At 42.4% G+C, this 16,897-nt stretch overlaps 1 protein-coding gene across 4 annotated transcripts in view; it reads left to right on the plus strand.

The window, feature by feature from the left end:
• numb (NUMB endocytic adaptor protein) overlaps positions 1-16,897 on the plus strand; it is a 41,626-nt gene that overhangs the window by 14,558 nt on the left and 10,171 nt on the right. For all 4 annotated transcript variants that reach the window (XM_037071615.1, XM_037071616.1, XM_037071613.1 and 1 more), the window contains exons 2-3: positions 9,259-9,395; positions 14,922-14,996. In XM_037071615.1, coding sequence (XP_036927510.1) covers positions 9,270-9,395; positions 14,922-14,996 — 201 coding nt within the window. In that variant the 5' untranslated portion in view covers positions 9,259-9,269. The remainder of the gene's footprint in view (positions 1-9,258; positions 9,396-14,921; positions 14,997-16,897) is intronic.

Below are 16,897 nucleotides of genomic sequence, written 5' to 3' on the forward strand. Positions count from 1 at the left end.
CTCTGGGTCCCTGAGCAGACACATGCTGTACCTAGCAGACACGGTGATTCTGGTGATTGTGGGGACACTGATGGTTCAAAGTGTACAGATCATTGAAGCAGAGAGCGGTGTGCTAAGCTGGAGCAGCTGGCGATGAGTTAAACTTGTTTACCGACAGTCTCCCTTTACACCAGCGTGAGCACACTGTTAGTACTGCTGTTATTTCATGTTCAGCCTTCTGAAGTCACTTATAGCAGCTGGCTGTGATGAAGGCAGGGGTGATAGTAATTTGGAGTCACAGTTAAGAATCTGATGCGGCAACAAAAGAAGAACTGTACCTCAAAGTTACACAATGCTTGCAGCGTGTGAAACCCCTTTAAATACCACTGCATTAATTCAATGTGCAGGTGCAGGCTATGATGCTATGCATAATCTTAAAACTAATTTAATTTGGAAACTTCACCTATTAAGAAAATTTAATTTAACATAACACATAGCCTATAACAATTACAATATCTAGTCAGACTTGATTGATACTGTGGCTCTTACTTGTTGTGTGTTGGCAGTTCATTACACATATTAATGCAGAAACTGTGACCTGACTCACCAATTTATTTCTTACATGGAACTAGAGGTCGACTGATAATGGATTTCTAAAAGCGGTTAGGAGAAAACAGAAAAAAAAACAGCAATAGCTGAGTAATTGTCTGATGATAAAAGTATTTTAATTTAGTAACATCACAGTGAAGTTTATTAAGCTATTTGTTTATTTCAATTGGAAAAACAAATAACCAACTGGATAGTTGCCTTTAGAAGCTGTAAGGAAAAGAGCAGATGTCTGTTGATGTTGATGTTATGGTAGCATTTATGCGCATCTCTCAAGGAGTCACCATTGCTGATTTTCAAAACGAATAGCCACTTCTTGGTCGTCACTGTTAAAAATTGGCCGTAGCTGACAGTAGTTCCTCATAGATGGATTTGCAAGATTACATAATCACATGATCTTGCGAAACCAGCTGCCTTGCAAGGTAACAGAAGCAGATCATTTTCGTGAAACAACAAAATAAGGCTCATTACACCACCAGAAAGATTGTCTGTCAGTTTTTAGCATTTTTAGTTGTTGTTGTTATAGTTTTATTCTCTAAAGCACTTAAGTGATCTCTGATATCAGGACTTAATGTGGCTCTCTTGAGAAAGACAAACCTCTTTATAAACCACCTCTATTTTTGGTTAGTCCAGAAGTTGTGCTCTCTGGGGAAAGCTGTCTTTTTGAACAGAATAAATGTCAGCTCAGATAGAAAAATGTTCTCTGGTAGAGGGAAAAAGTCTGCACATTTTCAGCCGTGATCCCAGTTGTTTAGTACACACGGCATGCCACTACTAAATGTATATAATGACATTGAACAGTCTCAATTTAGGTCAGACTACCCTCGAGTGGTAAACTGGGCTACAGTAATTAATTCACCATGCATGTGACCCAGAATATCACATTAAGGGGTTAGCATTAATGATTAGCGTTAATGAAGGGAATCAGACGGACGCCCCATCTCGCGTTGTTCTCTTGCACTTGAACGTTGAATGTCAATATCACACATTCATTAAATCAGCTACAGCCTCCAGCAATAACGTAACGTGTGTTGTAAGTGTTTCAACTCCAGCTGTGGACAGTTTTATTGCACGTGTTGTTATTGGTATTGGTGGTAGTAGTTTCATGCCATCACAATAAACTCTCCAAGCAGGAGGCCTCTGACCTTGATCCTGGTCCCACAGTTTGATCCTGGGCATCGGGAGTTCTCCCGGGCTTGGCTTGGCCTGGCTTGGCTTCCTCTTGATGCACTGCATACTTTCCTCCAGATTTTCTCCTTGTGTTCTTTTTTTCTACCCTTCTTTTTACATAAGCATGGCAAGCTACAAACTGGGGCCCGGAAAATTGGATTACCACGGTTACAGCATTTTTCAAATTCTCCCTTCATATGGCCGTTTGGGAGCAGACCAGAGGTGCTATCACCTCAAGTCGGCCGGCTCCCCGATAACAGGGTTCAGCAGACATGGCAGCCAGGCGTGCTTTGCATTACGGATGGCTGGCAGGCCTTATTGATCCAGTCTATCCTGTCTCATTGTTGCTCTCCAAAACTATAAACTCCGCCTGAACACAGATAACACGGATTTCCCGGAACGGAGCGGTATAAAATAGGATGAAGCGCAACGGCTGGCACAGTGACGGGGCAAGTCATGAAAGGAGACAGTGGGGATTTTTTTGTCTTGAATTGCTGCCCATTCTTTCTCTGTCTCTTGCTCTCACGCTCACTCACTGTCCTTGCCTCTCCCCCCCTCCCTATCTCTTCTTTGAAACCCAACCGCTGTACTCATCCCTAGGATCCTTCTGCAAGGATTAATCAGTTTTCCATTCTTGGAGAGATTATTCAAATACTGTTACATCTACAGCCAGCAGCAGAACTCCCTCCCTCCTTCCCGAGCAGCAGCAGAGCAGCAGCGAAGCACTGACGAAGGGAAAAGTCCCGTTCTGATTCTTCCATCCCTTTTAAGTTTTGTTTGTCCTGTACGTCTCTTTCTCTCTCCTCTTCTGTATATTTCTGTCTTAACGCTTCACCGACGTTGTTCACTGTCAGTGTCCATAATTATCCACCGAGTACATTGAGGATGTAGCATGTGAGAGTCTTTCAGGAGTGCTTTGCTTTTTGTAATCCACTCTTGCTTGTTTCTGTGTACATGAACACAGAGAATATAAATGGTCCTTGTGTAATTGTCCTCATTAGAGAAGCTAGGAGAACAGCCAGAGATCCTCACGGCACCAGACTATAGGAGCTGTGACAGCTCCAGCAGAGATCAGATCCTGCTTTCCTACACCAAAGCCTTCACCTCCCCACCCGCCTCATCCCTCCTCCCTCTCCTGCCTCCCTATCCTCCTTTCACCCTCTTTTGCAGATGACAAAAGGTAAATTAAAGACTGCCCAAGTGGTGTTTTATTTTTGATGCTCTAATGTGACTGCCCCCTGACACGATGCAGTCAAACATGTTGTCACGCTGTCCCTCAGTGAAATTGTGTTTGCAATCTGTGATGCTTACACCTGTCATGCAACCTATTGGCATTACTCTGCAGCTTGTCGACCGACTGAGCATGTTCAGTCATTCTGATCGGCTGTGTCAGCTAACCCTTAGACTCCATAGGGCACGTTTTCGTTGGCATCTGGCAATAACATGGCAGCCATTCTAGACAATACTTCAATAAGAGGTGTCCCTGAAGTAGCTCTACCAACAGCAAAATGTAGAAAGTCACTCCAATTATATTTACCTGTATTTGTCTGCTTCACTTGAAAGGATAACACCAGTGTAATTCTTTGAACTATTGCCATTAATGCCTACGAGGATCAGAGACTCTGAAGTATTTGCCAGAGTCTGTTTTACTGAAGGTTTTATTCAGCACCTTGAGGTTGTAAGGTTGCACTGATTTGATTTGTTTTTTTTAATCCAGTTAAAACTACTTTTGAAGACGTACTCTTGCTGTGGGGAGCATTATACTTATTTTTAATGAGTCTGGAATAAAAACAAACTTGAGGCAACCTGTGCAAATAATTTTTTAACACAACCTCTGCCCTGTTCTATAACTCTTCCAATGCCCCCTCTGTCCCTCCTGCCACTAATCTTGACTTTTACCTTCTTGAACCTCCTTTTCAACTCTCCCTGTCAGTGATTGCTACTCCACCTTTGTCTCTCACCTCTCCTTCGTTTTTTTTCTGGCACGTGGCCAATTTAAGGGCTGAAAACACCTTACATGACCCCTAACCATCCCACCATCCACCCCAGCACTCTCTCTGCAGCAGACGGACACATCCAGACTTTCCCCCTCACTGCTCATTCTGTCCCTCTGGCCCACTCTGCTTGGCCTCCATCCCGGTCACTGCTCACCTTCCTGCCAGCACACACACACAAAAGAGTTACCTAATGCTGGTAGTACTGCTGCTAATGCAGATTTCGTACATAAATGCCATGTTTGACCCTGGATAATGAACATGTGTTCAACCTGTGTTTCACCTACCAGTCTGCTGTTACAAGTTAAACCAGGGTTGATACTGTTGTTGACACAGGTCGACACTTTACTGATGCATACCGGACATAAATTTAGTGTAAATACCTGCACATACTGTTGGAGGGGTTGAATTGGTAAGGTATTCTATATTTATCATGAATGCTCTTACACCAAAGCCAAGCTAGGATATCAATAGACAAGGTTTAAATCGAGGTCCAGATTAGGGTTAAGGAGCCAGGCTTGGATTATATGCATCGTGCAAATCCATGGTGAATGTAGATCTATGCCAAGTCATTGTGTCAGTCTGAACACGGTGCAAAGAACTTCAGTACCATGCCCAAAGAAATTATAATCTTCTAATTTTATAATACTCATATCACGTTCCTGTGAATGCTTACACTTGCTGTACACTCATGCATCAAGTGCAGGCATTTACCGTATATACACTCATCTTTCAAGCATACGCTTACTTTCCCACGCACATGAGTATATGTGGTTTCGCTTAGATTCCTGCACTCTCCGTTTTTATCACTCAAAGATACTGCAGTACACTGGAGAGAAGGTGTGTGGGTTGTAAGCTGGCAGTAGCAGAAGTGTTAAGTGATTTAGAAGGTGAGTTTGTTAAGGTGTTGTGGGAAGAGGCATAAAAACTAAAGGGCATCAGTGGACCAGCATAAAACTGTGCCACTGAGCAGATGGCTTCTTTAATCAGGAATTCATGCCAGAAATCTCTTTTGGGAAAAATGTTAAAAGAATAGTGGAACAAGCTGTAAAACATGGACATAGTATCAACTTTACTTTACTCAGGCCTGTTTACAAATCCAGGAGAGAGGGCATGATATTTGCATTAATTTTGTGTTGTGTTTGTGGCTGTCTAACGAATGTTTGTTGAATATTAACATGTTTTATCTCTGTTTTGGTCTCCACCAGGGAAATATCTGACTATTTAGCTACTAAATACACTGAATTCTCCAGCTAGTTGGTTAGTTTGTTTGGCTACTTTTTAAGTGGTGTGTAGGAAGCATACAGTTGTTTTATCCAAGCTTTTTTTGCTACTGGATTCTGCATTGATTAGTGCAGAATTTGGGGCAGAAAACCAAACAACTGGCTGAAAGAGGCTAAAGCAGCACAATGTGATAGTGCTGTGTTGTTGTTTGTGGACAGTTACTATGTTGGCAATCATTGAAACTGACGACAGATATATTGACGATATCCTTTCAAACAGGTTTATGTTAACTCAAACAATGTTTCTCATAACCCTACCAAGTTTGTGTGTTCCCTAAGCAGAGCAAAATAGTGACAGTAAACTGCAAATAAATAGAAAATAATAAATGAGCTTCATGTAAAAGCAGTAAGTGAACTCTTATATGTTTCAAAGGGATACCAACTGAGAGAGAGTCCTTTTTGCAGCCCACTCAGCTATGATGGCTTGACCCCCCTTCCTTAGTTGAAATATTATTCCTGGAGCTTAATTAATTATGATATTCTCAGAACAATCCAAACATATAGATATCAGATACACCTGCTAAAACCCTCTCTAGGGCTCTAGAGGACTACAGTCAATAATTATCTGTGGGTTTGCCACTATGAGCCACCCCCTTTAAGTGACATTTGATCCATTGTTCTTATAGAGATAATGATTTGTGTGGCTTTACATAATCTAGCAAGCAAAAACACCACATGTTTAACGATTTTAGCTTTTCCAGATGTGCTCCGAATGTGAGGATTTCCTGCGACTCTCTTTCATATCATAAACTGAATATCTGAATATAAACAAGCAATCTGGAGGTGTTTACTTTCTCCGACATTTGTCACAGTTTTCAAACATTTTTCGACTTAATACGAATACAAATGGAGAAATAGGCGACAGATCTAATAGATAAATAGCCAGTCTTTGCAGCTCGCAAACTAACCTCCATCTGGCAGGTATTTGCAGAAAATGTGTGGTTGTTAAGTTGGCTTGTATGCCAGCACCAGCTGTTTCGAATTCTGCCTGGCTGTAATAAATAGGAATGTCTGTTTTTTTTTTTTTTAAGCACATCATTCTACAGTGTCACAAACAAACTTGTGTTCTTAAAGATGTGTTAAAAAAAAACACTGCCTGTGTTCACGAATTTAGAAGATGTGTATGAAAACACTGGCACTTAGCGGTGTTTGGATGTGTTTGATGACAATATGACGAGACAAGACTTTCTCTCAAAATGCTTGCGCCGTAAATTCGAGACAAATGCTTTAATTTGTGACACCGAAGGAAGAAGAGGCACTCAAGAGCAGACAAATCTGTTTTCCTGCTGCTCCTCCTCCGTCGCTCTGCAGGCTGGAAGCATGCAGCCTGTCACTGGCACTGCAGTGAGCCCAAACATGATATGACCTAAATAAACCAGAGCGAGCGGGAGTGAGGGATGAAGCAATATATTTTTTTTCCCCCTCTCACTCAGTCGTCTTGTTTTCAAACACTTAACTCGACTGCAGGCTGCAACTTGTGCATGGTCAAAATGCAAACACACACATTTTTATACACACTAGAGTCAAGCTGAGTGCTTTTTATGGTTACACCTGCAGAGGTATTTGGCTCTTATAACAAAACAGGTGCTTTTACACTATAAAGCACCTGTTTTGCACCCTGTTAGTCGTTCTTTCACCCCCTTTTGCTCAGAAAGCTCACCTTGTGAATTCACTCTGTTCCCACAGTTTGGCTCAGGGGGTCATGATTGTTTTTCTGTGAGTTATGCTGCAGTCTACAGATAATAGAAAAGAGAGGTGTTAGCTGTACCACACAGAAGCCAGAGTTTCCATTGCAGAACATTTTCGTAAAAGAGGGAGAAAAAAAATCTACCAAACTTCAGACATAATCTTGACTTGAATATGACTAGTGGCTCATAGTGGCTATAATTAGAAGTTGTGCTTACTTGGCTAGTAAAAAGCTTCATCAAACAAACACATAACTTCTTGTTTTTACATGTCGCATAACATGAAAGTGTCCACACCTTTATTGGTTGAGGTTTCACTGCAGGACAACCCCTGGAGGACTGCAGGCGCTTCAAAGGTGCTTTCATGTATCTTTGCTGCCATGGTAGAAAGAGCTGTTATTGGCTATCAACAAATCAATCACCCAGGATTATAGCCTGTCATTTTCACCCGTACAGCTCTATTTTTGTTTGTTAAATTATAATAAAGCGTTTATTATATAAATTTATGATATATAACTGGAAAATAGCATAATACTGTGAAACTGTGATGTTTTCTGAGATGGTTATTATACCTTGAAAGTCTCGTAACATCGTAATGCTTGTGTATTTCAGCTGATGTGTTGATAGGGAACTTGTATATTTCTAATATGACTATCTGCATCAACCCTGAAAATCAAATATCAGTCACGCTCAAGTTTCCTGAGATCAGGGTCCCTTCCAGGCCCCCGCCCTTTTGTGTGTGTGTGTGTGTGCGTGTGTGTGTGTTTGTGTTTGTGTGTGTTTTGGTGGCATGGTCAGACCTGAAAGCTTCATTGTGTGCTGCTCACAGAGCTGGAGCCTGAAACAGACAGATAAGAGATCCTCACCCCGAGCCAATACTGGCTCACAGGACAGGTTTCACTATGCAAACAGACAGCTAGGTCCTGTCAGTGTGTGTTTGTGTGTGTGTGTGTGTGTGTGTGTGTTGTTGAGTTGGTGCATATGTGTGTGGTCACTGTGAGCATGCATGTATGTATGTATGTGTGAACACTGCTATGTTGCTGTGAATGTGAATGTGTGTGCGGACAGTCAGTTCTCCTGGATTAAAGACCTTTTTAATCCCGTCCGATCCTCATCAGCTCAGAAGTTAATGGGTAGGACTTGTTAGTCAAGGAGTCTGCTCTGCTCACGTGTTAAAAGTTAGAATTGCACGGCCGAATGACTTCTGGTCCTCAGTTATGAGCTGCTGAGGGAGACGTTAGCCAGGCTTTCCGTGATGGATGCACCTCTCAGCTTTAGTTTGGATCAGCAACTTTTAATTGGGTCTCTGCGTTTTTGTGCCTCCTAATCTCCTCCCAGAGCCAAGAAGTCATATGTGCACTGTTTAAAGAAGTGCTTTTAGTCTAATTAATTGTGCTTTTTAAGGGTTTTCAGGGAATTTCAGTGTTCGACTCTGACTGAAAAGTCTGACTCTGACTCGTAGCCTAAAGCCTAAACATGAAAGGACCAAATGAGTGAAATGATGGCTTATTATATCTCGGGTCTTATTTTCATAGCTGCAGCCATCGGTTCTATTGGTCATGATATTTGCGTTGGAGCGCAGCCAGATCGCTAAACGGGTGTTCAGCTTTGCTAGATAAGCTACCATTTTATTGGAGGTTAAACCAAAAGTAAGCAAATGCTTATTATTGTTAATAATTCCTCAGGACAGGTTGGTAAGTATCATTGGTATTCCTCACAGAGGCCTGATTTCTTTGGTCAAGCTATTGATTGCAGACATCATTAACTATCTAAAGAATGGTTGATCATTTTCTCAATTTATTGATTAGTTGCTGTCAGTCAGTGGTGTGGAATCCCAAGATGGCATTCTCAAATGTCTTGTTTTGTCAATATCCTAAAGATATTCCGTTTACTGTCAAAAAGGAGGAAATATTTACATGTCAGAGGCTGGTTTGAAGAATCTAGACTTGTTTTCTTAAGAAATAAGGCACCCAGATTAAGTGATTATTAAAAACAGTGTCTGATAAATTAGTTGTCAGCGACTAAATTATTAACATGGCAGCTCTAGCTGTAATCTTGTAGTGCTGTTTCCTCAAGTGAAAAGTTCCCTCAGTAAGAACAGCAGACTGCACTCAGTGTCCTCTGTTCTCTTCTGTTTGGGCCGCCTTGACTCCTAACACTTCCGAGACTTGAGGTCTTTTGTTCCCACTTGTGAGTCAGAACGACACTAGTTTGCTGTGTTTGTTCACTGAAGTCAGTATTTAAAGCTTTTCTATTTACGGACAGGAGACAGGACACATGAAAGTGGTACTTTGGCTCTGTGGTTCAGCTTCTAATCTGGTATCGAACACAGGAAGTTGACTAATTTCTATGTTGACATTCACTCTTGACTGCACGTGATTTGGTTCATTTCCCAGTCACAAACTTTTATTATGACTTGCTGTTCTGTTGTCACCTTTTTAACCGTTGCCTTTTTGTGTAAATTATCCAGCTTTTCTTTAGCTGCTGCTGAAATCTCAGTCTTCACCCTTGGATTGATAAAATGTCTCTCTCTGCTCACAGGGAGCTCAGCGATGAATAAGCTACGGCAGAGCTTCCGCCGGAAGAAAGACGTCTACGTTCCGGAGTCCAGTCGGCCGCACCAGTGGCAGACAGACGAGGAGGCGGTCCGCAGCGGCAAATGTAGTTTTGCAGTCAAGGTGACTATCCTTTACACATAAACACACCTGAAAACAAAACCTCACAGACACACGATCTTACAGAATGCAGCGCTGACCTTACTGCTGCACATTCGTACCTCTGAGAAACCTGCAGTCTGCCTGGCTCCCCAAGGACGCTGCTTGTGATTAATTATAAGCATTCAGAATCTGTGAGCACAGCTTTTATCTAGGTTGCAAGATTATGTGCTGGAGCCTTTCGAAACCTATGTGAAGCGTGTGTACAATTGATTTCTAGCCTCCAAGAGTATTGAAAAGTACTTTAATCACCATTAAGATATGCACAATTGAAGAATATGTTTCATTAAAGCTGACAAGTAACAATTCAAGGAGGGGGCAGCGAAGACATGTGACTCAGTGTTCAGTGTTTCATAAATAGTCCAACTGGACCTGCGGTGCTGCAGGTGATGGAGTGGGGAGTTTGCTATATTATGGCAACAAAACCTTCCACTTTTGCAAACAGAAGTGCAAGGGTACACTTCCTCTCATCGCATGGGTCTATAGTCTCTCTTCACTCGGAATAAAGAGGAATTGAAAACCACAGAGACAAGAAATGGAAAGTTTTCCCTCTGAATATATGAACTTTGGGCAGTGAATGTGGATTGTTCACGCCTCGTGTACAGGTGATGGTTTCATGCTTCTTGTGTGTTTTTTTTTATTATTTTGAGCAAGAAACTGCAGTGTGGAGGGGTGTTAAGACTACCATGAGATTTCTGATCTTAAAGGAAAAGTTCACCCAAAAATGAAAATTCAATCTACTCACCATGTGAAGTTTTGCAGTCCATAGAACATTTTAGCATTTTCAATTTTTGGGTCAAATGTTCCTTTTACGTTGGACTTTGAGACCTGATGTGGAACAGGTGTGCTGCAGGTGTTGCCCCATGGCTTCAGGTCATTTGCGAGCACATTTCAACCAGTGTGTGAAACGTACAAGATCTCCTCTAATCTGTCTTCCAAATGTCACACACACACACACGGACGCACACACACACACACACACACACACACACACACACACACACACACACACACCTTTCCTCCCCACCTGCTCCCCATAAATTGTATTTTCTCCATCTAGCGCATTGTCTTTGATCTTTGTCTTGAAAATGTTTTTACAAATTGTCTTTTCAAGTACTCTTAGATTTGTTTCTTTAATTTTTCAGTATCAAAGTAACACGGTAACACCAGGCTGTGTAGATGTAAATCTGCCAGTTGCAGGGATTGTCATAAACGTCTAAAAGGTTATTAAACTGCTTACACCTGTGTCAGGACTGTGTGATTTTTGCCCTTGTTTGTTTGTTGGTTTGTCAGCAGAATTACACACAAACTTGGATGGAGGATGTGTATTCACCTTCCAAGACCCATCCTCCAACCAAATAATCATTCAGATCTTTGCGTAATTACGTCTACTTTGTTTGATATCGGATTAGGCATTATTGTAATAAAAGGGACAGACTCTGAAAGTCTGAAAATATTTGGCTTAGGTACCTTGAAAGCGCTGGAAAAGTACTTACATTTTACCACACAAACCCTGCAGTGGGCACATTTTGCCAAGTTTTAAACTGTAACTCACTGTCGTTGCTCTGCTTCAAAAATCTCCAGACAAACTGTTAAAGCAGTGAAAGCAGTCAGTGAATTACACATCAGCTACTTCGGGCAAAATAACAATTATCTGATCTCTCATTGTCATGCTCTCCCTCTTGTACTTCTGCAGCTACACACTCTTCTCCACCAGCTTTTGTTTTTTTCTCTCTCTCCGCACTGGCTTTCATCGTGCCGGTGCAACCTACCATGCTACTCCTGTGTGTCCCTCCTCCCCCTCCTGCTCCCTGTCTCGCGCTCTAGGTGCCTCAGAGGAGCTGTGGGTTGGAATAGATGTGTTGAATTATCAGTGACAGCTGCACTGAAGAGTAACCAAAAGAGGGTAGGAGAGGAGATGTGGAGAAGGAGAAGTGTTTCAAATTGGTGTTCAGGGAAAAAGAAGGATCTGGGCAGGTGGAGGTTTCAAGATGGGGCGAAATAAGCCTTTAATGTTGTGGCTTGGGACTGAAGCAGAAGCCCAGCTCGTCACTGACTACCTCTGACTGCGCTCAGCCTGTTATCATTGTGTCATATTAAGCAGCAGTAGCGTTTGTGTGCATGTTTATGCTTATGTATGTTGTTTTTGAGCAGAAATATGCAGACCGACAGTTATTCATGATTCAAGGTGATTGTCAAAGGCATAGAAATGAAGACTTGCTTTCTGTATGGAAATACCTGAAGCCTGGAGATTAGATTGACTTGCTTGTGTGTGCGTTTAACCAGTGAAACAGATGAGAAGTATTTGTATGCCCTTGGTTTAAACCGCGTAGACTTATTTGTATGGAAATTAATGCGTTCATTTTTGTGTCAGCTTGTTTTCTGCAGTTATTCACACGTTGGGAAGAAGAAGTTTACAAAAGCTGCGCACAGCGGGGAGTTTTTTTATTGAATTTGACAGGATTTTTCACTGAAACTGATTTATGGCCAGTACGCTGAATTAATTCCTGGAATCCATTTGGAGTTCATCCAAAGATTACACCAACAAAGCCAGTTTCAGTTAATTATAATGATGTGATACTTGGGAAATGCAACCTTGTGTCCATGCCACCCTCAGAGCCTCTGAACCAGATGTGCTGCTAGGCATTTTAACTCAAAACTGGTTTGCTGTATCAGGGCTGTATTGCTAAACTGGCTGCTACATATCCACTGAACAGTCCTATGACCAGTATGAATCTCCTTATCATACACTCAGGGCAAGAAAGCAAATAGCTGTATTTCACAAAAATGTTAAGTAATTCTTGAAGATAAAACTTGAATATTCAAACAATACAGAACTGCTCTTCTTTACTGTCTAGATGTTGTCTTTACCCCCATCCTCCTTATCATTGGCTGCTTCAAATGTTTACATAATGTGAATTTAAGCAGATGTTTCCTTCGTGTTAACTCTGCTGGTCTTCTACAACTGGAAAATCAACACTAGGGCCAGGGAAATATAAATACAGTCATTCATTTGATGTCTTTCCTTATCAAACACAAGCAGTGCAGTGGCAGCAACAGCACAATGATACGAATATCACGACATGTAAACTGCATCTAATCCCAAACCCACTGTGGGATTAGTGGCAAGTGGAACTAATCCCAGAGTGGGCCTGTAAACAAACCTGGATTTCAGAATCAAATTAGCCTACACGTGTAAAAACACCAGTCAGGAGATATTAGTATCACAAAAAACGACTGTTCACCCCATTAGCACATGTTGTCTTCTTACCTTTTGAGACTTGGTATGAACTGTCGAGATATTGGCTGCCTTCTCACGAATGTAATGTAACCAGAAGGCATGGGTGGATAGCTAACAAAGCTAACTAAGCTAGCGTCACAGCTCAGTCAAGGAGGATGTCATTAATTTTAACATCCCACGCCATCACAAGCACGAGCCTCTCCATGAGACGGCTCTCACACCAGAACAAATAGCACTACAGGTAAGAGGGAAACTATGTATTAATGCTTTTGGGGTGAACTGTGCCTTTTAAGTGGGCTTGGTTGAGCGCACTAATGTTTGTGTATGTGTCGGCTAACAGGATGGAGTGAGATGCTGCAACAAAGCATTTGTTCTGAGTGACACGTCAGGCTTCCCCAGCCTTTACTCATCTCACCTCAGCCACGTCTCCAGGCTGATCCCCCCCATTAATGATGCTGCTGCTTTCATTCTCCTCACTACACATTGCTGCCTGCTTGCATCAGTATTGTCCTCGTGCACACAAGCGGCTTTGTGCACATCCCTGTCTGTTTACGTGCGTGCGATGGCACACATGTGTATTCCAAAAACGCCGACAGTGTGACTCACATCTGTGGCGTCACACTCTCAAAATAGCAGTGCCAGAGGACGGAGGGGAGTCTGGCGTTGGTCAGCGTCACTCGGTTTGTGTATCTATAAGGAAAGGGTAAGGACTTCCTCTCCGGCCCCTCGCGCACAATGGCTGCTGTGGAGGTCAGGGTTGTGACTGCGGAGCGACCCACAGCAGGGTGTGATGCTGCTTCAGGTTCCAGGAGGGAGGGAGGGAGGGGAAGGAGTTTCGAGGCTTTTCCGCTCATTCAGCTGCAGTTAAACGCAGTCACGTAGGATTTCAAAGTAATTCCTGATGTGGGCTGCTGCATGGCTGGAGCTCAGGGTTTCCCTCAGGAAATTGGTAATTGGAGAGAACTTACGTGGCGATCGATAATTCACTGCAATTTCCCGAGTTTGACAGATTCTGATCAATCTCGCCTCTTGATTAATTAGTCACTAGGTGCCAGTCAAAGTAGGGCTGCACAATTACCTGAAATACTATTTACATTGCTGCATGGCAAGGTGCAATCCAACTATTTCATGAAGGTAACTGTGAAACAAAACAGCATTATAATGAATTACTGCAGTGCTGCAGAGATACTCTGTCCTACAAACCTTGTTTTTTTGGTACAGATCCCAACAGATGTCGCATTATCTATTGATTATTCCCACTAATCATGAATCATATCCCAGTTGTAATATCTGTCAGAATAATTGCAGTTTGATCTTTTTTCGTTTCTTTTTTTTCCCTTTTTTTTTTTTTTTTACTATATCATGCAGCCCTAGTCTAAGCAATTAGCTCTGTCTGTACTGTATTGATTACTGCTGGCGTTGGAGGCAATCTGGACAAAAAAAACAAAACACTGTCCACTTCACTTGCAAGCAGGAAAAATGAAATAACACTTCGGTGTACAGACGATCAATCAAGTTATTTTACAAGACAAAAGGAGAGACCATCTTAAATAGGTTGGTTTACCCAGATGGATGAGGGCTGTTCCATATAAAAATAATATATATAATAAGAAATAATAACTACATTGGGGAAAATACTTCATGAGGGCACTATAATTAATTCTGGTACAACTTCACCAGCCTCCAAACCTCATAAAGAAGAGAAAAAGTCTTACAATGTCAAAACTGCATCAACAGTCTTTGTAGAAATTACTATTTGTTCGGCTAGTTGGCTCCATCCACAAGTGTTGGTGGGGCAGTTTTTATATCATGTGCAACGGCCTGCTATCGCCATAATATACTGCAGGTCAGAAGGCGATGGACCTTATTGTTTGGACACAGAAACACAGAGAAGTTAGCTGCTTGTTGACCATGCTGTGTGTACAAGGGAAGAGCAGCTTTGTTTTCTCCCACTCTGTTTCTGTCCTCTCCTCATGGAATCGCAGTGTTTATCATTTTCTCCATGGACAGAATTATGCATCAACTTGGGAGTAATTGAACTGCGACTGACCTCAAAATGGTAATTAATTGGGCGTATAAATCACCGACGCCAGCCTACTCGGGGATAAGAGCCAGTCTGCACTCATTTAAATACCCAATCTAATTCCAGAGTTTATTATTGTAACCTTATTTAAACTTCAGCAGAGATAGCCACAGGAAACCTTTTGTCACAGCATCGCTCACACTCTTTTCCTATCTCTCCCCTGCAGTACCTGGGACATGTGGAGGTGGAGGAGTCCCGAGGCATGCACATCTGCGAGGATGCAGTGAAGCGGCTGAAAACGGTAGGTCTCACTAGGAAACCCCTCCGTGCTTCCAGGAACGAGGCAGCTAAATACCACACTCCCCCCCTCCCCTTTTTTTTTTTTTTATCTCTTTCTTATCTTTTCCTCCATTAGTTTCCCTCACTGATCTACTGACTCCTTCTAACATTTCCTTAATTTAGTGGCAGCTCTCCTTCATCTGTCACCAAGCGGTATTGTTCTTTTTCAGCCATATTTATTCCTGCTTAGTTTACTCTGTGCGTCGAGGCTGATTGTTGCCATTTGTCAGTGAGGGTCTCCACCCATCTTGACCCTCAGACAACCTCCAATGGGTGTCGGGGTCTTTTCTGAGTGTCTCTTCCTCTCTCTCGTAAACTGGCTCAGCCACAGGAGATAGGCCGGCATGTACTTCCTGCTGCAGTAGATTCCGGCGGAGTTGCGTAAAAAGAACAAATTCCAGTTTGGGGAGCAGGGGAGGGAAAGGGGGAAACCGTGGAGCAATTGCTTTTCCATGCTGTCAGTTGTTAGCCAAGGGCCCCACCCAAGTTATAAACTCCTGATTCTCTGTAGTCGGAGCCAAACCTGAGTTGGCAGGTCTGATTCTGGATACCCAGGACAAAGCTACATTTAAATTCAGTGCCAATAAAGGTAACAATATTCCTGCTAGAAGTGTCTGCTTTCAGTTTCAGTTTAAATGACTCAGATTAAAGTATTCCCACCCTGTTTCTTTTATCAGTGCCGGTTCTCTTCTTCTAGATAAATTGTTGATAACGGCCTTTTGAGTCATTTCACATGTATGACTCAATGAGCTGTTGAAGACTACTCAAGCTGTTGAGAGCCATTTGTTAGTTTGATTATCCTGTAGAACGCACTCAAGAATAATTCAATATTTCACGAGTGCAATTTAACTGAGAGTAAAACAATTACAGTTAGTTTAATAAAACAGAGGCTGTATAACCAAATGAGTAAACACAAACGCGCTTCACACTTCAACACTAGTTTCGACACATCCTGGCATAAAACACACACATGAACACATTTATATTGGAAACAAAAGTGTTAACACATACATCGCACGTGTGAAAATGGGTGCCACACATCACACACACACCACACATCACTACATTTTCATACAGCTCTTATATTTACTCACACATCTTGAAACCCATGGCAGCATGTGCGCAAATTTACACACAATTTCACAGCCTCTCACAGTGGCACACACACACACACAAACACACATTTGTAGCACATATACACACAAATACAACGCTCTCGGATAGAGCTCACAGGCAAATCATTTGCACATACAGGAAGAAGTGCACCCAGAGGCTCAGCAGATAGACACACTGTATACACACATATACATGCATACACTTATAGGGATTACACAAAGCTTGAACTCACATAAACACACATAGTAGCATACACTGGTGCTTGATAAGGTCACATGGTGCACACGCAGCCTGGAGGCTGTGAGGTCTTATTGAGTTACAGTCATTTTAGCAAGGCGGACAAAATGGAGCCAACTCAAAAGGAGAGGCGGCTGCTTGAGCCTCATGTCCTCCTGCAGGCCGCCACTCTCTGACCCTCCTCAACCCAATGACATTTCCTCCTCTGGCTCCTCTGCGTCTCCACTCCCTCGCCTCCTCACCAACCAGAGGCCCTTATTCGTAAACCAGCACAGGCATGGCTTCATTGACCTACAATTATAAATAGGGTGGGAAATTAACATGTGCCATGTTAATAAAGCGAGTCAGGCTTTTCAAGGTCCTCTCCTGCGATGTGTTCATCTGGAAAAAAATGTAACATTTGCTGTTGAGCTTTGTGATGTAGCTGCCGCAGTTACATTCCTGCTGAGAAGACTTCATCCAGTTGAGCTGCAGCCTGGACATGGAAGTTTACCTGTGTGCCCGAGAGGT

The sequence above is a fragment of the Acanthopagrus latus genome, chromosome 16 (assembly GCF_904848185.1).
Source record: "Acanthopagrus latus isolate v.2019 chromosome 16, fAcaLat1.1, whole genome shotgun sequence".
Classification (NCBI taxonomy): domain Eukaryota; kingdom Metazoa; phylum Chordata; class Actinopteri; order Spariformes; family Sparidae; genus Acanthopagrus; species Acanthopagrus latus.